The 19,074-nt window shown below is 38.6% G+C and overlaps 1 protein-coding gene across 1 annotated transcript; it reads right to left on the bottom strand.

Moving 5' to 3' along the window:
- Positions 1 to 12,840: 12,840 nt before the first annotated feature.
- Positions 12,841 to 14,169, bottom strand: LOC137945491 (galactolipase DONGLE, chloroplastic-like). Its single transcript, XM_068791405.1, has one exon. The coding sequence runs from the start codon at positions 14,167 to 14,169 to the stop codon at positions 12,841 to 12,843; it is 1,329 nt and encodes a 442-aa protein (XP_068647506.1).
- Between the last annotated feature and the right edge of the window lie 4,905 nt (positions 14,170 to 19,074).

Below are 19,074 nucleotides of genomic sequence, written 5' to 3'. Positions count from 1 at the left end.
GAGGAGATAAAATATCAACTCTAAAAATGCTAAGAATTTTTTTTTTTTTTTGACATACATGTGGGTTAAAGTCATTCATGCAAGCGCTGGTATGTATAATATTATTGGTGTTTTTCTTTCCTTAAAAGGTTTAGTGATCTAACTTAATTCAAAGTTATATTTGTAGGGTAAGGTCAATAAAGTTGACTTTTTCAAAAACTCCCACTCTAGACATGCTAGTTGATAGGCATTTGAGGAGATTAGAGTTGCCCATGTTAGTATTACATATATTTATATTTATTATTTTTTTAATTAAATTTAGACAAGTTATTAATTACTATATATAACTTTAATAAGAATAGATGGACGATTTAGTCCAAGAGGCTTGCTTTGGAGGTGTAGAGCTCGATTATCGCACTATATATGATCACGTGCGTACGATTTGGTTATGAGAAGGATATGGTGTTGGTGCACCCCCTTTTAACTGAGAAATAATTTGAAAATACAATTGAAATTATTTCTTGAAAATTTTATTTCATCATAAACAATTCTCGATGAAATAATTTTGTGATAAAAACTATTCATCATAAAAACTGTTCTCGGTAAAATAAATTTATTGAGAATTATTTTTTATTTTTAAAGAATTGAAGTAATTGTTGTTGAAATAATTTCACTGAAAAAATTATCGATAAAGAAATTTCATTGATAATTATTTTTAAAAAAAATTTCAAATTTATTTATTGCTAAAAAAATTCACCTTAAAATAGTTTGAAAATAAAAATATCATTCTAAGAGATATTATTCAATGAGAACTCGTTTTAAAAAATAAATTAATTCAATCAGAAATTATTTTGCTATAAAAACAATTCTCAGCAAAATAATTGTTCATCAAAGTATTATCAGTGAAATAATTTAGTTAAAAAATTGTTAAATTTTTTTTAATGAATTTTTTTTCACCAATAATTACTTTTCTTGTTGGAAGAATTGCTTAAATAAAGAGAAGAAAAGTAAGTTGCCCAATCGGCTATAGGTCATTTGATGTGGAAGTTCCAAGGTGCTAAGAAGCTGTGGTAGTAGATGCTCTTCCCGACCAAACATTTCATCGATAAATTCAAAAAAAAAATTTAATCTTCTACATTTTATGAGACTCGCTAAAGACACAAGAAACACTAGATATCACTAGTTTTGTCATTATTTTAGGAGTATTAAGTTTTTTACATGATTAACTTAAAGTTAATTGAGTGTATTAAATAGTAAGGATATGTTGGTAATTTTAACTATATGGGTATGTAAGTATTATTTTATAACCTAAGGGTATATGGGTACTATACTATATTTTTTGGATTATAAATGTAATTATTATAAAATAAAATAAACATCAAATATATAGATCAATGACCATCTTTAACCACTTTACTTAACAAACCTTATTAGAATATTTGCTTATTTGTACTAGAATTTGACCATCTTTAACCACTTTTCTTATTAATATATGTCCTTTAGCAAAGGAAACTATTTAGAGTAACATAATTGTTTGATACCAAAAATTAGAAAGAGAAGATCAAAATTTATCTTGTTGGACAATGTGCCTATTTTTATAAATAAAAATAATTAGTCTATGATATTTGATGTACCAATTGAAATTGATAACCCACAACCTTGTGAATATAATTCATACCATATAAGCTATTAAGAATGACCTTAAGGAAAATAATTAAGCAAATCCATAAAAAAATCAATCATATAATCAATCAAATATATCATATGTGGAAAACATTTAGGGTGAGGGACAAACCGTAGAGGAATCCACCATATATATATGTACATCGGAGAAATTGCAAAGTATCTTTCACTAAGTTTTCGCCTAAAACATGAAGTTTACCATTTCTAGAAGAGAAAAATAGGTAATCTGAATACGAAATTCAAGATACTTCACACCTAACACAACCACTTCCATAAAACTCATTAAAACTTCTTCCAATAGTTTGGAGAAAGTCAACCAATGCAACACTAATTTGATTTAAATAAAGTGATTGAAGTTGGAAACTCCGCCTCAAAATCATACAAAATGGTGTTGCTAGGTCCCAAAAAGCACAAACATAAAAGAGGCATGGGATGAATAGGTTTGCTTGCACTATGGCCAATTTCAAACTCTTGTTTTCTCTTTGGCAAACATTGCATAATCCATTTTTAGTGGGATAATCCTTTTTCAAATTGATGTAAAAGTAAAGTACAATGTAAATATGCAAGTCACCTTTTGATTTAACAAGTAGTTTACAACTTAAACTTTGGTTGCAAATATATTCTCAAAGAATTTACCATTGGAGTTAAATCCACTACTAAAATTGCCTAACGATTCTTATAGCTTTATGACTTCAAAAGACAAATTATGTCAATTGCTCACAAAGGGTTAATCGTTCAATCAGGCTACACAACCATAAACATATAAAGGGATTTATGGTAGCTCAACTAGGTTGCACAATAATAGACCCACAAAAGGATTTTCGATAACTATAGGTAACAAATGCCTATTAACAGTTGAATACACAACTGGCCACACACCAATAATTCAATCACAACCATAGATTTTCCAGATGAAGCAAGTTGAAATTTTGGTCTTGTCTACTTAAGGCTTGATTGAGCATAATGCTATGGTTATTTTCTTATAATTTCAGCACACTTAATGCTTCTAGTTTGGCTGATACAATAGTTAGGCTCAAAATAAATAATTACACTTAATCCTATATGCCTATTTAATATGAGAAGCAACTCAACTTAGTCCTTAATTAATAACTTGTTTTCAAACCATAAAGCTCATTCCAAAACTTAGATTACTTAAATTTGCAGTTTGAACTGCTAAACACAATGATAGACCCCCTAAAATTTTGGAAACATCTTGGAGGATCGAAGCTCGAAACCTTCCTCTTCAAATTTTATGGGTTGAACTATTCGAATGCTAAAAGCTTATGCACATTTGAACGGTTTTAACCTTTAAAATTTCTTCTAATTTCTGTAACATTAATAATTGTTCGAATCATTTGAATGCTTGGATTTTCAATGCTGTTTCGTATCATTCAAATGCTGATGGTTCGGGCTATCTTTATTTTTTAGTTGGATTCTTGGATTGTTGGACTAAATAATTAACTCACTTCTAGAACTTTTTCATTATGCTGGCTTGATTGTTTGTTTAAGTGCTCAATTTAATTGTTCAAAGGATAGCTATTCTATTCATCTATGTTTACTTGATTGTTCGAATGTTGAACCATAGTATGGAAGAATTAGAGTTGTAGAAGTTTTAGAATGGTTTTATACTCTATCCATAACTTTTCAATGCAAAAGATTAATTTTTAAAATCTAAAAAATTTAGTAAAAACAACCATCGTTATTATTCCTCTTTATCTTCTCCTTTTTCTCTCATATTGCTGCCCTTTTTCTCCATAGAAAACTCTTTTTTTTCTCCTATACTTTCCTTTTAACTCTATCCTTTTGAAAATTATCTTTTACACTAAGTTTGCCCCTCTTAAGAGGGTTTAAGTGTTTTCTGTAAAATTGGAATTTCTTCATACATCATGAAATCATTAATAGAATTTAAACAAAGGCAAGGATGCTTACCTTCAACGTTGGCGATCAAATTCCAGAACTTACAAGAGAGTGTTTCGTCTATTCAATGACATTTAGACGAAGAAGACACAAACTACCTTTGCTAGACTAAATCCAAATTTCTTAGAGTGGTTACAACTGCCTACTTTCCGTATATCTAAGAGAATAATGGGTAAAACCCAAGAAACTGCTAACATTTTCATCATGATTGTTGAACCCCACAAGAATCTTGCATCTATGGACTTGAGAGCCCTTTTATATTCCATCATTTGTATTGACAATACTCACAATACTTCATAGTCTTAGATTTTAAGTTCACAATTGATGCATTATCTGGACCTCTGATTGCTTGATTCAGGAAATTAATCTCCGAACTCAGCCAGTTACCTGACTAGACGTGAACGAACTCCAAGGTTTCTGAACAAGTTATAGAGAAAAGAGAAGTGGTGGCTGCTGGTATTGTGAGCATATTTCTGTTCTCCAGGATCTACAGTCTTGTTGGTTTAGCAACACAACATCACTGCCCAGTAGTGGAGCCATCATAGTCCCCCGTATTCAACTCCACTCTTGGAAATTGATACTGGAAAAAAGAGAAAAGTAAAAAGAACAGAAAACATTTTGAGGTGACTAATTATCCATTTTTAAGCGTCAGGGCCCGTCATTACAACGATAAGACATGAAGCAAGGATCTTCATTTTGTCATGAAGGGCATGATGTTCCCAGCTATTGTATAAGAATATACACAAATGCGTGGAAGTTTCTTTGTTAAATCATTAGGTGATCAGCAGTAAATATAAGTGGAACCATTTTCTAATATGAGCATTTATCAGGCTGTGTTTACTCAATCTTTCATCCTGGGTGTTTAGCAGAAGAAGAAGAAAAAAAGAAAGAAAGAAAAGGCAGCCAAAAGCCTATTAGCTTGTAAAGTAACTAAATCTCAATGTCTGACTGATAATGGCGAACTTTTCTCACATTTCCTCCCAAGTACTTTAGTCAGGAAAGGTTCTCGGAATTTTCCTATTCTCTATCTGAACATATTTCTTCTTCACTGCATTTAATAAGACGAACTCTTGAGCAGAAAGGAAGTTAGGTTGGTCGCACTTTGCTACTTAAAACGCGTCGATCTGCAAACTATAGTATCGAGACCAGTGACTTATTAGTGTGAAGACCGAATATCTAAGTTTGGAAGATGAGACTCGTCAAAAGGCTTCTCCCTCCAAGTGACAGCCAATTCTTGGGGCAAAAGGAAGCAACCAGCCTGTCACGCTGTAGATAATAAGCAAGCATGTTGTTTTTGACTTGAATCATCATCTGCCTCTCTCAGTTTAAAAGAAGCTGATAAATATTTGATAATAATAAACAAGCAGTTAGTACTTAAAAGCAAAATATCAATCAGTTTCCAGGCTTAAGAGCCTGTACCTGATCTTCGAATGCAATGGATCAGGACCATGGCATCCTGACATGAGTTTCCCTTTTCTTTGACTACTTTTCCTCACATGTTTGCCGCAGGTGGCCGTCACTAGTGACCGAAGTTGCTCGTCCAAAATGGCATCCGAATAATATATTTCACTTGAGAGTGTTTCCAAGAATGGCAATCAGGTTCAAAGCAGAGTTTACAAGAGTCGTATTTAACAATTTAACAAAGTAGAGTGGGGTCTGGATGTCTCCATACTAAATTACAGTACCTGAATACTGCTGATAACTAGGGGTGGCATCTGGTCCACAACCAGCAGGGTCTAATCCTGGTAAGCTGCTGGCTATCTGGTTAACTGACTTTACTTTCAATCTATTGCATTCTCCAACATCTCTATCCCCCAAAACCACATGAAGAGGAAGATCAAGAAAGGGGCCCAAAATTCTCTGAAATTGCTGCAGAACTGATAACCATTTATTACTTGTCAATTCTGATCCCTTCGCAGATATATCTCCCAGGACGACCAGAATATCTTGTTTCAACCTCTCAAATGATTTCTGGGTCAAGAAACACTAGATGACATTAGAAACCTTGAAGGAAATCAATACATCCTAAGTACATAATCTAACGGAGCAGGTTTTCAAAGTAGTTTGCTGTCATGAAACACTGTCTATTATTTCACAAAAATGAAGTCGTTAAAACAAAACCAACAGGAACAGTCAGTTCACTGACCGAACTCTAAGCCTTAAAAACGTTAAAAGACGAGACTTCGTCCCAAGCAGATACACTAATTTCCTACCACAACAGTTAACATTTCTTGGGACCATTTTGATGTTCTCCAGTGATCTTCCCATTCGAAAATTTCAGAAATTCCTTTCGTTCCCATTCTTCTTAACTGGAACCTAGTTCTAGAGTCTAATCCCGCGAATTCCAACTCGAAAAACTCCCAGTTGAACAAAAATCATAAGCCTAGACGGCCACAACTAGCAGAAGCTTTACGCTTGGAACTGCCTAGCAAACGAAGAAGAGCAAAGGTTTAGGAACATTTACCCGAAAGAATTTGGTCATATGCGAATCTCTTAAATAAATATTCATATAACCCGCTTCGGATCCCATCAAGAGCAAGTTCGCCACCATCATCACCTTATCAGTGATAACGGTAGAATAATTTTTGTTTAAAAAACAAAGGAAGCCTGAAGCTTTTCGTTCAACTCCGACCGCTGAAAGCGAAAGCTACCGATCACCCAGAAACAGTTCTTTTGAGGAATCTGTGTTGTGAGAGTTTAATTAGTAATTACCATTTAATTTGCTTTTTTCCTTTCCCGATATGTAGCCTTTTTCGCATCAATCTTTAAATACCTGTATTACCGGGAAATTATTCATTCATTTATTTTTATATGGTATCAGAGACCTTTACATCTCTCTGATTTCTCCTCTCTGCCACCGCCACCACCGATGATCCCGTCGTCACCGTCGCCGTACCTGAGCCTCGGCCTCCCGACACCGAGCTCAGCCTCTGCTCCCTTTCTGCAGAGCACCGCAACTCTCTGTTCGTTCGACAGTACCGCGCCACCGCGTGCCCTCCCGCTGCCGCCGCCGTCGCCGCACCTGAGCCTCGGCCTCCCGACACCGAGCTCAGCCTCTGCTCCCTTTCTGCAGAGCCCCAGCTGCAACTCTCTGTTCGTTCGACGGTACCGCGCCACCGCGCGCCCTCCCGCTGCCGCCGCCGTAGCAGTCGCAGCAGAACCCGCAACTCTCTGTTCGTTAGACGGTACTGCGCCACCGCGCGCCCACCCGCTGCAGCTGCCGTCGCCGTCGCCGTCGCCACCCGTAACTCTCTGTTCGTTCGACGGTACTGCACCACCGCGCGCCTTACCGCTGCCGTCGCCGGTACCGCGCCACCGCGCGCCCTCCCGCTGCCGCTGCCGTCGCCGTCATCGTCGCCGCAGCGGCAGGAGGTATTTCCTTTCCTCCTTTCGTCCAGATTTTTTTTCCTGACCTTCGGTTTAATCCGAGGTCTGGATTTTAATTGATTCCAGAAGAAGAATAGCGCGCACGCGCACACGTGCGCCTCTCATACGTGAAAAAAAACATCAGGCATTTTAAGATTCTCGAATCATCGGGTTCATCACCCTAAGCACACGGCTGACTCCACATTTACAACTTGTTAAAACTCACCTTCACAAATTATTTTAGCTGAAAAGTTCAAATGGAGTCTATTTTTTTTGTTATGATCTCCTCAAGTTCGTTGATGATTCTTATTTTCTGCCTTCCTCCACAAAGATGATCAATAATCTTGTCATTCCAAATCCCGAACACACTACGTGGCTTCGTCAGGATAAACTGATTTTTGGTGCTCTTATCGGTTCTCATGCCATCTATTATTTTTCTTATCACTCACTCAAGAACCTCTCATGAAGCCTGGAATATTTTGGCCAGTACATATGCTTGCCCTCGCGTGGTCACATCAAACAGATCAAGGAGCAACTCAAACATACCACTAAGGGGTCTCAATCAATTTCTAAGTATATGCAGTTTATTAACATGTAGGCTGATGAACTTGTGGCCCTAGGAATTAATGAGCTGCATGAAAAACTCATCAACAACTAAGTCTCGCTACGTGTCCAACAAGTTCACTCTTCTCCACTTTCGGCCTCTACAAATCCTGCTAGTGCTTGCTACAATTTCGTCAAGTCCAGTAATCGTAATCACCGACAACAAGGGGCGCCTCATCCGGCCCATAGCCAGGTACCACCTTAGGTCTCCACAACATCGTCCCTTTGGATAGTCAATTTCAACATCGACTATATCTCGGTAGTTGCAAGTTGTGCCGAGAAAAAGGACAACGTTCCACAGTGTCCTATCTTTCGCCAAATGCAACAGTCTCCACCACCTTCCTAGGCTCCTCGCACCCCCTCTCATTGGCAACCTCGCCCTTCGATGTCATGGCAACCACGAACTCATCTTATAACCACCACCTCTCCTACTGGTTCTCCTGAACTTCTGGATAGTAGAACATCGCACTATGTCACCACCGACTTGAGTAATCTCTTTCTTCATACTCCTTATGATGGTACTTACGACATTATGATTGATGATGACACGAGTCTTCCTATTACTCACACTGGTTACAAATCTCTGTGCACATTTTTATTAAATAATGTACTTTGTGGTCCCACCATGCAAAAGAATTGTATTTCTATTTTTAAAATTTGTCAAACTAATCACACTTCCATTGAATTCTTACTCACTTCTTTTCGTGTGAAGGATCTTTGTATGGGGGCAACACTTTTGTATAGTCGAACTAAGGATGGTGTGTACGGATGACCATCATCCCAAGTCCAGTCTCCACCAATAATTGCTTACTCTAGTCTCTAGACCACTTCGTCTGCATGACATCATCGTATAGGTCATCCATCGTCTCCAATTCCTCGGCACATCGTGTCCACTTTTAAGTTAAACTTATTGCACCCTCTAAATTTTAATTTTAATTGCAATTCTTGTCAATGCAATAAAAGTCACAAATTACTATTTTCCCACTTCACACTTGTCTCTTCTTCCCCTCTTGATATTATATTCTCGGATGTCTGGACTTCTCCAATTTATTTTATCTATAATTTCAAGTATTATGTCATTTTTTTTATAATTTTACAAAGTATATATGGTTTTACCCTCTCAAACAAAAATCACATGTACTTGATACCTTTATCCAATTTAAATTTATAGTTAAAAATTTCTTTGGTATACGGATTAAGACACTCTATTCTGATAATGGGAAGAGAATGGCGGGGGGGGGGGGGGGGAGGTTATCCTCTTTTTTTAGGCGACCAATGGTATCACTCATCTTACGTCTCCTCCCTATATACCTAAACACAATGGGTATTCTGAACGGATCGTCGTATTGTCGAAACGGGTTTGTCTGTTCTTTTTCATGCCTCCATACCTCTCTCTTACTGGTCATATGCCTTCTCCATTGTTGTCTATCTCATCAACCGGCTTCCAATACCCACACTTAGTCTTCTTTCACCCTATGCCAAAAATTTTTGTCAACCCTCCTAACTATTCTAAACTATGCAAGTTTGATTGTCTTTGTTATCTGTGGCTTTGGTTATACTCCTCACACAAACTCACTCTACGTTCCTCTCTGTATGTTTTTCTAGGGTATTCTACTACTCAAAGTGCCTATCTATGTCTTGACTCCCCCACTGGTACTCCTCTGTGTCCTTCTTCCCGGCTATTGGCACATCATCTATAGTTTCAATCCTTGCGCCCTCTACCAACCCCGTTCACGACCTCACACCTCACCCCTCTCCATCACCCCACCCCACTCCAAACCACTTTCCCACATTGGTTGACCCACACCCATCATCCCTACCTGCTTTCTCACCTCCTCGTGTTACTGTCACCAGATCCAAAAACAACATTTACAAACCCATCCAAAAACTAAACCTCACTGCCCAAGTTCATGCATCTGCCAACCGTGAACCCACAACTGTAACTCAAGCTCTCACCAATCCCAAATGGCATCTGGCTATGTCTGATGAGTATGATGCTCTTGTTCGGATGACTCCATTAACAGGTACAAAGCTCGTTTAGTTGCCAAAGGGTTTTACCAGCGCCTTAGAGTTGATTATCATGAAACATTTAGTCCTGTTGTCAGGCCTACCACTATTCTGATTGTTCTTAGCCTTACAGTAAGTCGTGGTTGGTCGTTTCAACAACTTAATGTTAATAATATTTTTCTCCAAGGTACTCTATCTGAGGATGTTTTTATGACACAACCACCTGGTTTCATTGATCGTAATAATCCCAATTATGTCTGCGAACTTTGCAAGGCCCTTTAATGTCTCAAGTAAATACCTCGTGCTTGGTATCATGAGTTTCGCCAGTTTCTCATTACCTCGGGCTTCACCCACTCTCATACAGACTCGTCTCTATTTATCTCTCACACAGGTTCAATTGTGTTGTATATTATGGTCTATGTTGATGACATCATTATTACAAGAAACAATGATCAAGGTATGGTGACGTTCGTCCACCTACTAGCTCAAAGATTCTCACTCAAGGATCTTGGCCCCTTGGATTATTTTCTTGGTATTAAAGTTGTTCCTCATTCTCAAGGTCTACTTCTGTCTCAACGTCAGTATATCTCTGATCTCCTTGCTTGCACACGCATGACTAATGAAAAGCATGTCGCTACACCATTGGCCATATCATCTACACTCACACTTCAGTTTGACATGACACTCTCCGATGCATCTGAATATCGAACTATTGTTGGGAGTCTGCAATATTTGTCTCTTACTTGCCCTGACATTACTTATGTGGTGAATAAGTTATCCCAGTTTTATGCATTGCCCTATTACTGATCATTGGGATGTTGTCAAACGTTTGTTACAATATCTCTGTGGGATTCTTGATCATGGTATCGTTTTACATCGACAATCTTCTTTGACCATTCATGCGTTCTCTGATATTGATTGGGTAGGTAACAAGGATGATTTCACTTCAACCAGTGCCTATATTGTTTATCTAGGTTGCAATCTTATTTTTTGGAGTTCTAAGAAGTAACAGACTGTGGTTCGATCCTCTGTCGAGGTGGAATATCAATCTGTTGCAACCACTGTAGCTAAGATCCGTTGGATTTGCTTTCTTCTCATTGACATTAGTGTTTTTCTTCCGCGACAACTAGTCCTTTATTGTGACAATATCGTTGATATAAATCTATGCTCCAATCTAGTCTTTCACTCGCGCATGAAACATGTAACTTTTGATTACCACTTCATTTGAGAACACGTTCAGAGTGGTGCTCTTCGGGTGACTCATGTCTCCTTTGCTGATCAATTAGCAGATTCTCTCACCAAACCGCTTCCCCTAACATGTTTCCTCTTCTTGAAGACTAAGATTGGAATCGCCTCTCGAAGTTTCCTCGCTGGGGCATGATAGAGATAAAGAAGATAAGGATGAGAGAAGTTGAGATTGTTAACTTGTAATTCTACAGTCATGTAAACTCTCTTAGAGATAATCTTTATATGTAAAATCTTATCATTTTGTAACCTATAAATACCTGTATCGATGAATGTCAAGTATCAGGAAATTATTCATTCATTTATTTCTATAATAAGAACATGTAGCTAGGTGAATAACCAAATGGTGAGAGAGAGAGAGAGATCAAAGGAGATGCTTGCACGCTTGTAGAGAGAGAGAGAGAGAGAGAGAAAGAGAGAGATCAAAGGAGATGGCTTGCACACTTGCACGTGTTTCAGGCATATATGTATGTGGTCGTTTACGAGATGGGAGTCGCGCAGGGGCCCAAACGAAGTCACTAGTCAGGATGGATGAACTGAGCTGCATTCTTTCCTTTTCGCATCGACCGCATTGAAGAACATCTCGAGCGACGGCGATATGGCGATGACTTGTGATTTGACTCTTAGAAACTCTAGTCCTTCTGGAATAAGCCTGAACTCATGATCCGGATTCGTCTGGCTTATGATTGAAGACCAGGAAAGATTGGAGTAACAGAAGAGGAGCGGCCAGGAAAGAGGGATCGATCAGTATGATTGTCCTAATATGTTCTGCGAGTTTCAGTGGACTTGATGGACCCAACAACCCACCAGAAAGAAGGGTTATGTCAATGAAGAGGGTTGGATTCAGTTGGGTTAATGGGAATTAGATGTCGAATGTACTGTCGTATTAACAGATAACGACATGTGGAGTAAATGAAACACGAGGAACTGAGGGGATAATACTGGGTCAAGCAGAAGTTTGGCAGAAAATGAGTAGGCCATACGAAGAAGACGAAGAAGAAGGCTCCAGGAGAGTATGAGTCGAGTGTTTGAGGTTCAAACCTAAACAAATTTGCTACCGATAGGCCTCACTCTCTTTTCGACACCGAAACGTAGAAAGATTTGAAGTTTGAGATTTTTTCCTGAACCGTGGTAGCAGGAGCACCGGGGAAGGATGTCTTAGGTTTACCCGCGTGTACGCGCGTGGCTAGCTCGAAAGGAAACATGACTCTATAAACACAAGCACTAGTTTCCGAGTTATGGTGAAACAAGTTACGTAGAAATGGGTCTCTGTTCTTGTTTTTTTCCTACTGGTGTGAAGCTCGCCGCGGAGATTCGTGCATATTTATTCAAGATGCGAGAGGAAATTTTCTTGTACTTGTTCAATGAGAAGCATATTTGTCAAGCAAGCAAATTCAGACGTCGAGTTTTCCCCTCTGATGTAATCGGAAGAAATAAACTCACAGAAGCTCTTTTTTTGACTTTGACATGTTGGGAAGAACTTGCTCGTGAGAACAATATTCAGCCCTGGAAATCTTCTTGGGGTGGAACATTTATGCTGACCGAGTGTTAGATTGTTGGAGAAAAAGTCTGACATTGGCTTGAGTATCAAGGCAGGAGATCAAAGACATGGAAAAGCAGATTTGAATTACTTGGTTATACAATTCTATTTAATCAAACACTGTGCCGATTTTATTCAGTCGACAGGCTAGGGCATTCCCATTGTTTTATTATACCTATAAAATTAAAGAGGATGAAATTAAGCTGAAAGAGAAAATTCTGCTCGTTCATACATAAATCTGTTGAAAAAAAGTATCTAAATCTTGCATAATTTGTTGTATCGAGTTCTTTACTCTCGACATTGATGAACATGAAAAAAAAATAATCAGATTTTGTTATCCAAATTCCAAATCGGAATGTTTAAAATACGTTGATAGGATATCATCCACGAGTGGTAGCAAAAGTGCTCTACAATTTTCTTTTTTTATATATATATGTCCAAAACTGAGTTCCTAGTAAGCTCTTCTGCGTCAAAAACTAGAATGTACAAGGCAGAAGTTATCATGTTCTTAGAGATTGCACCAGGGTTCCCACTTTTCTTGCAGCATGCTGCAATGGCCACAAATCCAGCTTTTGTGCAGCGAAGAACTCCTTTGCTTTGTTGACAAGGTCAATCCCATCTCTTTGAACCTGCACCATTTTGGGGCATCTCAGCAAGCTCACATAGGTTTCCAGATCATGCACACATGAAGGGTTTTGCATCTCAAAAAAATCCAGAGCGAGCTCAACACCGACATGTGCATAACATGAACAGCTCCATGGAAGCTCATATATCCCTCCTAAAACCCTGAAGTTCTCATTGAAGAGCACTCCAGGGAGCTTTGTAATGGGGTCGTTCACATTCACTATCCGCAAAACCTTCACTCCCAACTCGTCGCATCTCTCCTTAAATCCGGAATTCCCTACCCTTGGCCCTCCAAATGAAAAAACCGTAATGGGTATCTCTTGCCCCGATTCGTCTGTGTTCAATCCAAGCTCCGCGATGTCATACCCTAAAAGCATGGCAAGAGAGCTTCCCATGCTGTGACCAGCCACCGTGATGCTAATCTCCTCATCCTTGTACTCGTTGATGAGCCGGGACAGTTCCGACAGAAGCTGTTCTCGGCAACTCCCATTGCTGAACTTACAAGTACTGTCGTCGGACGTGTACAAGCTCAAGAAACCCGACTCGACTTTAACATCTGGTCGCGGGACATGAGGGTCCAATCTCGCGGGAGTCAGCGAGCTCATAAAATTGGCGATCCATTCGGTGTTGGTGACGGTTCCTCGGAAGGTGACGATGATGTCTCTTCTTCCGAGTCTCCTCACCTCATCGTCTGAGGCCACGGCGATATATCCAATCCAACGGGCGCAGCAGGCCCCATTCTGGGTGGGGATGTTGATATCAGGTGTAGCGTAGATGTACTTGGTGACTTGGTACCCGCAATTATGCATTCCGACTTCTCTGAGAACGTTCCTCTTGCCGTACTTGCAATTCAAGTAGCGTTTGGAATTTGGGTCGAGATCGAAAGCCTTGTAACAGGCGGCGACGAATTCCCCGTACCTGATGATCTCCTTGCGGAGAAGCGGATGAAGGGGATCAACCAGCCGTTCCCAATCATCGGAACCTTGGATCTCTCTCCACATACGAGCCAAATAGGTGGAGCATGTCTCGGATTTAGTGGGTGCAACGACCGGAGTGACCACAGAGGTGGTCGCTACCGATTGCAGGCACACCGAAGGGTTGAAGTCAGTGACAGCAAGTCGCACCATAGGAGCCTTGTTAGATCTGGGGAGGAAGGTGTGGAGACGGAGAGGAGAGGGTTTCGGTTTAAAAGGTCTGGTAGCCATGGGAATATAAGAGAAATTAAGAAGAGAAAGGGAGTGGGAGAGGGAGGGGGGAGGCTTGCAGAGAACCTACGTCGCAGGAGACGGGTATATATATTACACGGGGAATGGGAGGCTTGTCTCTGTTATTGTTTTTTAATATTTTAAAGATTTGATCCAGAATATGAAAATCCAAGGCATGTTTGGCAAGGATTTGACTGACAATTTCTGGCATTAATTTTGTTGGTCGGTAGGGCTATGAAGCTCCGACTTGCGGCTCTCAGCTCAGAAATGGGCCAATAGGGAGACCCAGAAATTTTCTTTACTCTCTGAACATCTGCATGCTCATCGAAGGCGTAAGGAAAAATAAAAATAAAAATCGAAATAATATTAAATAAAGAGTGGAAAAGGACCAGACGGAGATCTAGTTACTCTCTCACATTTCTCGGCCCCCGATTTTGCCTTCTCTGTTTCTTTCTTTTCGTATCTCTGCGTCGCCAGACACAGTTTGACGCATTCTGACATGTCTGATATTCAACGCGGTGAAGCCCCTGATCTGCCTGTCGCCTCTTATCACTCTCTGATGGGACCCTGCCATCTGTTTCGCAGAGATGCTTCCTTGCCGTCTTCCTCTACCCAAAGGACTCACCGTCAATCAAGCACCTTTCGAAAATTAATGGCGCTGATATGTGATCCTGATTCCTCCAATACTCTCACACCCTGGGTTTGAGCTCAGTCTTTAACTTCACCTCAGACCTCATCAACCACAGTCATTGGTTCTCCGACCACTATGATATCTTTTCCGTGTGAAGCATTTGAATCCCAGACGGGTCCTGGTTGCGCCAACAATAATAAAGGAAGAAGAGGTCTTAGATGAATTGCTCTGAAGTCGAGAATCATGCCAAGATAAATACTTGCAGGTGATAAAACCTAACATACTGACCAGATGATCGATAGCTTGTACTGATAGAGTTAATTAGCTTCACACAATGTGTGGCTCATCTTAACTAAGTCTATACGTTTTTCTTTTTTTTCAAACGTTTAGGCATGTTATGCGCTCACTTACTACCCCGTTTCCAGTCCAAATTTTTAGTTATGATTCCTCGTTTTTGAAGAATGTTTATGCAGTCGAACAAGCAAATGTAAGACCTGGTGACGTTTGGGTTAACCAAAGAAGAAGAAAGAAGAAGAAGAAGTAGGGTATCGACTATTATTATAATGAGACATTGTTCAACGTCGTATAAGTGACAGTTTCTGGTCTTTGTCGAATTGGAGAATATTCAGAGGTTGAAGATCACTGAAGGCAGAGTTTTCATTACCTTTTGCAAGTTTTACACCAAGACTGATGAGTTTAGGGTGAATATGCATTAGCAGCCCCTAAATTAGGTCTTCTTCTTTCCTCCACCTCCATTGAACCTAGCTTCATTCTCCCAGTCGCTTTTTCTAGGGGCTCATCTTTATAGCTACTTCCAGGAAGGCCAGTTACCTCTTGCTTTCCGGCCCTAGTCGGACTTGAAATTGAATGCTCGGATTGTTATTGACTAGAGTTCTTCCTGCTTTCTGCTTTTTATCTGCTACACAATCACAGATGAAGAAAGTTGAGGATTGAATAGAGGACTGCTACCTGACTTTGATCGGCTGCCAATCAAGTGGGAGGAAACCATGAACAGTATGGTTGTTGAAAGGAATAGATCAAGTGCATATCCTCCATCAAAGAGAACCCCCTTCATTTTCTCTGGTTAAAGGAGATTGTAAAGGTGGACGGACAAGTTTGATCGGTGATGTTTATGTTGATGGTGGGTATGTAAATGTCTTCCTTTTCTGCTCTGATCTTTTTAGACAAGTGTAAATACAACATAGAGAGGTTTCCCATCGATCATTTAAATATTTCCTTCTTTCTTTACACAAATAACATCAATGGAGACTGCAAAAGTGACGATTGAAGCTGAAAAGAATTTGACACGTAACTAGTTTTATAGTCAAAGTGCCTCCGGTTTGGACTCAATACGAGATTCGTCCCTCTTTCTCACTTGTACCCTTTGACAACTACATATATTTTTTATTTTGGTGTGTGTCCACGAGTAGCCCGCTCATACGACCGGTTAAGATTTGCTCAAATAAAACCTCTGGTTGTCTGAATGGATAGACGGGTCTTGTTGATTTGTTTTGAAGGGATCAGCCCAATTGCTAATTCATATCTACTTACATTTTGGATCTCGGAGGAAACTGTTCCCATTCCAGCTTCAAATCTGCTTAGTACACTTGTACTAGTATAAGACTGATCCTTACAATAATATTGAGAGGATGGAGAGGACTCGATTCTCCTTTTCAATGAGTTACTTCAAAGGCTAATCATTTCCAAATCTCTAATCAAAAACAAAATTAAAAGGCGGATAATCGTTGAATGTCTCAATTATAGTCGAGATAGTTGTGTTTCATTCTATGTGAGATGATTTGAAGAATATTTTGAGGAGGCCTGTTCTTATAAGTTTCATATTCAGGCTTTGGAATCCATGAATTACATGGCATTTCATTCAATTGACAATTTTTGGTTTTATGGGATTAAGTAACTACCCCATTTTTTACCCTTATAAATAGTCTCTTTAATTTTCTTTTTTTTTTAGACAAGATTGTATGTGTAATTTTCTTTCCCGAATAGGTTCTATTGTTGCTAATCAATTCTATTTATGTCCATTCATGTGATGTATATGTGCCGGTCCATTGTAATAATCTATATTTTGATGATAACAAACTAAGTTTATTACTTGTCTATCGTGTATGAGTAAAATGTATGCAAAAAAATGAGGTACATTTTCAAAGTGGAGTCCACCCCTTGGTAGTTGGAGTCGAACCCTCAACAAAAATTACTAAAGAGTCAAGCACACCTAAATAGTGTCGACTCCATAACCTGAATAAAAAAGGAAGAATGTGTAGTAAATTTTGGATCAAAGGTTATAGTCGACCCTAGTATTGTGAAACATGAAAGAGTCCAGCCCACTCATATAGAGTTGACCCCTTATAGTTGGTAAAAATGGGAATGGAGTCAACACCGACTTACAATAAGTTTTGGTTCAAAAGTTGGAGTCTACCCTAGTATAGTGAAACATGAAGGAGTCGATCCCTTATAGCTGGTAAAACGGGAAATTGATTCAGCATCGACTTATAGTAAGCAATGGACAAAAAAGTGGAGTAGGTTGATGTACAAGAGATGCAGATGGATTCGAGTGCTTAGACATGCATTCGACCTCAAATGTGACCACTGAAGTCAATAAAGGCAACCTTGCCAAATGGAGTCGATCATGTACAAAAAAACTATAGATGGGTTAAGAGTGCTCAAAAAAGGATTTGACCTAAAAAAGGACTGCTGGAGCCAATGGATTCGATTCGATTCTCATGCCATAGAGTTGACCACATAGTGAAAATTTTCAAATTGTCGGAATGTTAGAGGCTGACACAAAGGGTTATAGGTCTTCAAATTTTTAAGTGACCTAATAACATATTCATTAGCAAAAAAAGGATTTATTGATTATTTTTTACAATTGTTTGGAGCATATTTCACCTACTTTATAAAATGCCAAAATCAACCTTATCCACTCTAACAACTAGTTTTTTGAATGTTAGAAACCATCTTATATATGTGAAACTTGACGAAAACTTCAAGATTAACTTGTTCACACGAATTTCAAAGCTCTCAATCGCTCCCAAGTGATTTTTTCAATGTATTAGTGCCATCAATAGTCAAAGAAAATGTGTTTTAAGAGAAGTTTACCATGGAGAGATAAGTATTTATGTGCGTTGAGTTTTAAATATGTATTAAATACTTATTCTTTGATTTGTAGAAAGTGATTTCATTATTGATCTTGATTTTCTTATCATTTGACTCCTTCCACATTACCAACCTTTCTAAAGCATTCAAGAACATTGAATTTTAAAACTTATATATTTTTTTCTGAAATTACTGTGGATTAACCATAGGAATGGTGTAATCAATTGGTACTCTATTTTTTACATTTGCCTTACAAGAGGTGTATTGATACATCGAAAGCAAGTAACTCTTGCAAAACTGTCAATTTGAATTGAGTGTAGTAAAATCCCTTAATTGGTGCCTAGGTGCTTGTATCTAAAAGTCGTTGACCATAAGTCCCAAGGTTTTTGGGTTGGTATTGCAATTGAGTCTTTGAGACTATAAGTTGTAAACGCCATTTGCCAATCTTAGTGGAATTCGTAACTCCATAGCAAGAGCTCCGTGGGAGTGGAGTAACAATATGAAATATTGATTGTGAACCACTATAAAAATCCTTAGAGTTGTGGTTGATTGACTTATTACTATTTTTAATAGCTATATGTGTAAGTAATTTTTAAATAGAATAATAAAATTACTTAAAAATATAAAAAAAATATAAACTATAAAAACATGTACACACATATATATATATATATATATATATATTGATATGTACAAAAGTCTAAGAATAATATTACTCTAATTTGTAACAAAATCATTAAAAAAAATATTAGGAACCTTTAAAAAAAGTCACATAACCCTGAGAATTAATTGCAACGTGGAAAGAGGCAATTGAATTTATACAGGTGTTGATCTATTTTCTGCATAGTGGGAATGGTTACATATGAATATATACTCATGATGGTCTATGTCTTGATTTATATGGTCTGGGAGCTGATTGACGTGTGAATGCTTTGGTAACGCGGCCCTTCCCATAATAATGGTGTTTTCTTGGCCAGACCGGCCAATAAATAGGGTCGATGCCGACTTAACCCATGAATAAATTAACTCTACAGGGCCATGCACACGTCCACCCATCTGGAATATGAGTCAAATAAACTAATTGAGGATGAGTCAATCTCTCTCTCTCTCTCTCCCTGGGGAAGTGAATGTCTCCCTCCTCACTTAAGCCTCGTAGAAAGGAA

This window comes from Aristolochia californica, unplaced genomic scaffold, assembly GCF_029961685.1.
Source record: "Aristolochia californica isolate CCGP_79_NKW_82.1479 unplaced genomic scaffold, dmAriCali1.0.hap1 SCAF_1, whole genome shotgun sequence".
Classification (NCBI taxonomy): Eukaryota; Viridiplantae; Streptophyta; class Magnoliopsida; order Piperales; family Aristolochiaceae; genus Aristolochia; species Aristolochia californica.
The sequence above is the reverse complement of the archived record's forward strand: the minus strand, read 5'-3'. Positions and strand labels throughout refer to the sequence as shown.

What these genes read in the sequence shown, in the direction of transcription:
- LOC137945491 (XM_068791405.1), bottom strand. Translation starts at nt 14,169, where the DNA reads ATGGCTACCAGACCTTTTAAACCGAAACCCTCTCCTCTCCGTCTCCAC.